Below are 2282 nucleotides of genomic sequence, written 5' to 3' on the forward strand. Positions count from 1 at the left end.
GAGCCAGCGAGCGCGGCCCTGTCTAGGACATCAGCCAGCCCTGGGCCAGGGAAACCAAGGCTAGGATGCAGGATGTGCCACAAACGCTAACGAGGACCCTCTTCAGGGACCCGCAATCACACGGAAACCAAAAGTGCCAATTCCACCAGCGACACTGGGAGGAAGGGCTAGGGTGGTGGCCCAAGGGCCCCGGGGGCAGTCAGTGCTGGAACAGCGGGGGGCCAAGAGGAACCGACACTGGCTCCTCTTAGCTTCCGCCGGCTGGATGTCAGCCCGCTTCCCTGGACACCCTATTGGGGTTATCTGGGTGCCCCGCCCTGCCAGGACTTCTGGGGCCACTTTACCCAGGGTGAATAAAAGCCTCTCAGTGGGATCCCACGACAGGACCTAGATGAGGGTGAGGGGTGCCCACAGGGCACAGACGGACCAGTTTGCTTCAACTTTTGACACGGAAGTTGGGGGGACCAGACAGCTCTGCCACAGCACTGTGACCTCAGGGGTGCGGTGGGAGGCCCGCACTACAGGTGAAGGCCTGACCATGCCTGGCAGGGTGGGCGACAGCTGACGCGTGGGATGGCCAGCCCTGGGCCGCGGGGAAGCAGAACTAGCAAGGGGCTCTCTAGTTGTACCTAGTAACGAACTGCCCCTTACATCCTGCGCAAATGATCTGTGGGTGCAGACGAAGCGCTGGAAGAGGAGAAGGTGAAGTCCAAGCAGCAAAGCTGGTCACAGGCTCTCAGGAGCCATTGCGGGGGGCTGCCCCCCACCAGATGGGCTGCGGCCTGGCGCCCCGCAGGAAACTTCTGCGAGCTCCCTCCCCAGCGCTGGCCGGAACGAATGTGCGACCAGGCGCGGCTCCGGCCAGAGGCGGGGGACTGGGGACCGGGCACGTCCACCCCTCCCCTGGCCCGCAGGGTTCGGCCAGAACCCGCGCTGAGCCAGGCTTCCGCTCGTCTCGGCCTGCCACCTCCAAGAATGGCGTTCAGACAGTCGATGCCTCGTCTGGAGGGTCACTCACTCCACAGCCGCCCCTCACTCCCTGCACGCTGCGGGGACGCGGCCATCCTCCGATCACCACCTGGCACCAGCTCACGGTTCCCAAGACGTCTGCGCCACGGGCTTGGAGGTGGGGGACAGGCGGCCAAGGCCGAGGCGCGCGGGCACGCCGGGGAGCGGCACAGAAGTCTCAACTCTGGACATTCCCACACAGAAAGGAACTGAGCTGTCCCCCCAACCCTGAAGAGACGCCGACCCACGCAGGCCTGCCCTGGGCGAGGCTGCAATGCCCGCGAGGCCGTGACTCCCTGCTGCGCTGTGCCTGTGCAAACCCAGGTGACCCTGAAGCCGGGCCTGGCAGCAAGACCCCCCCCACCTCTCGGGGTGGCAGGTGGAGGAGGGGCTATGTGGGAGTGAACAGCTCTGTGGCAGTGCGGTGACCCGCTGGTGTGCCTGACGCTCCCCTAGGGCTGGGCAGGGGCTGGGGTGCATGGCCTGGAAGACCCCCCCACATTTGCTCCTGGGCAACACATCCCTCCCAGGGGCCTGCACTCCACTGGTGATGCCAACGTCCTGGAGAAGGGGCAGTGACAGAGGCTCTCCGAGTGCAGACTGGAGCGACGGGCCCCCCGCAGCACAGCCTGGAAAGTGCAGGCTGGACCACAGGGGGGTGGCCCCGGGCAGCCGCACGGGATGCACGCACAGGAGGGTCAGAGGAGAAAGCCAGCAGGAGGCGGGGCGCAGCGTCCCCTTCGCAGAAGTCTCAGCCCCTTCCTCTCCCGGGCCAGAGCCGAGAGTGCGGCCATGTCTGCAGACCTGTCTGTAGGATGCAGGGTGGAGCACAGGGCCCTGACCTACCCCACAGGAAAAGAACCGGCGAGGCATAGACCCCCACGGTCACAGCACACAAGCCCGGGAGCCACGCCGTGGGCCCTCACATGTCCACGAAGACCATGAAGCACCAGCCCAGACCCCCGACCAACAGCATGGTCACGTGGATGCCGTAGACCAGCAGCTCGTTCAGGAGGCGGAAGTCCACGCGCCGGCGGCCCAGCAGCAGCAGCAGCACCGACAGCTTGCGCTGGAAGCGCAGCAGGACGCGCACGCCCAGGTACTGCAGGCAGAAGAGGGCGGCCAGCGCGCCCCAGAGCGCGGCGGTGAAGAGGCTGCAGCTGAAGTAGAGCAGGAAGCGGATGAAGCCGTACAGCCAGCGCGCCCGCACGTACACGTCGAAGTTGTTGTACTTGGTGCGCGCCAGGCGCGACGCGCGCGCCGGCCCGCAGGCC

General features: G+C 66.3%; 1 protein-coding gene across 1 annotated transcript in view; it reads right to left on the reverse strand.

Annotated features, from left to right (window-relative positions):
* TMEM250 (transmembrane protein 250) overlaps positions 1-2278 on the reverse strand; it is a gene marked incomplete at its 5' end in the record, with an annotated part of 4571 nt that extends 2293 nt beyond the window's left edge. Inside the window, one exon of the mRNA XM_015594142.1 lies at positions 1935-2278. Within this exon, the coding sequence (XP_015449628.1) occupies positions 1935-2278 (344 nt within the window). The remainder of the gene's footprint in view (positions 1-1934) is intronic.
* Between the last annotated feature and the right edge of the window lie 4 nt (positions 2279-2282).

The sequence above is a fragment of the Pteropus alecto genome, unplaced genomic scaffold (genome assembly GCF_000325575.1).
Source record: "Pteropus alecto unplaced genomic scaffold, ASM32557v1 scaffold67, whole genome shotgun sequence".
In the NCBI taxonomy this organism is placed as follows: Eukaryota; Metazoa; Chordata; class Mammalia; order Chiroptera; family Pteropodidae; genus Pteropus; species Pteropus alecto.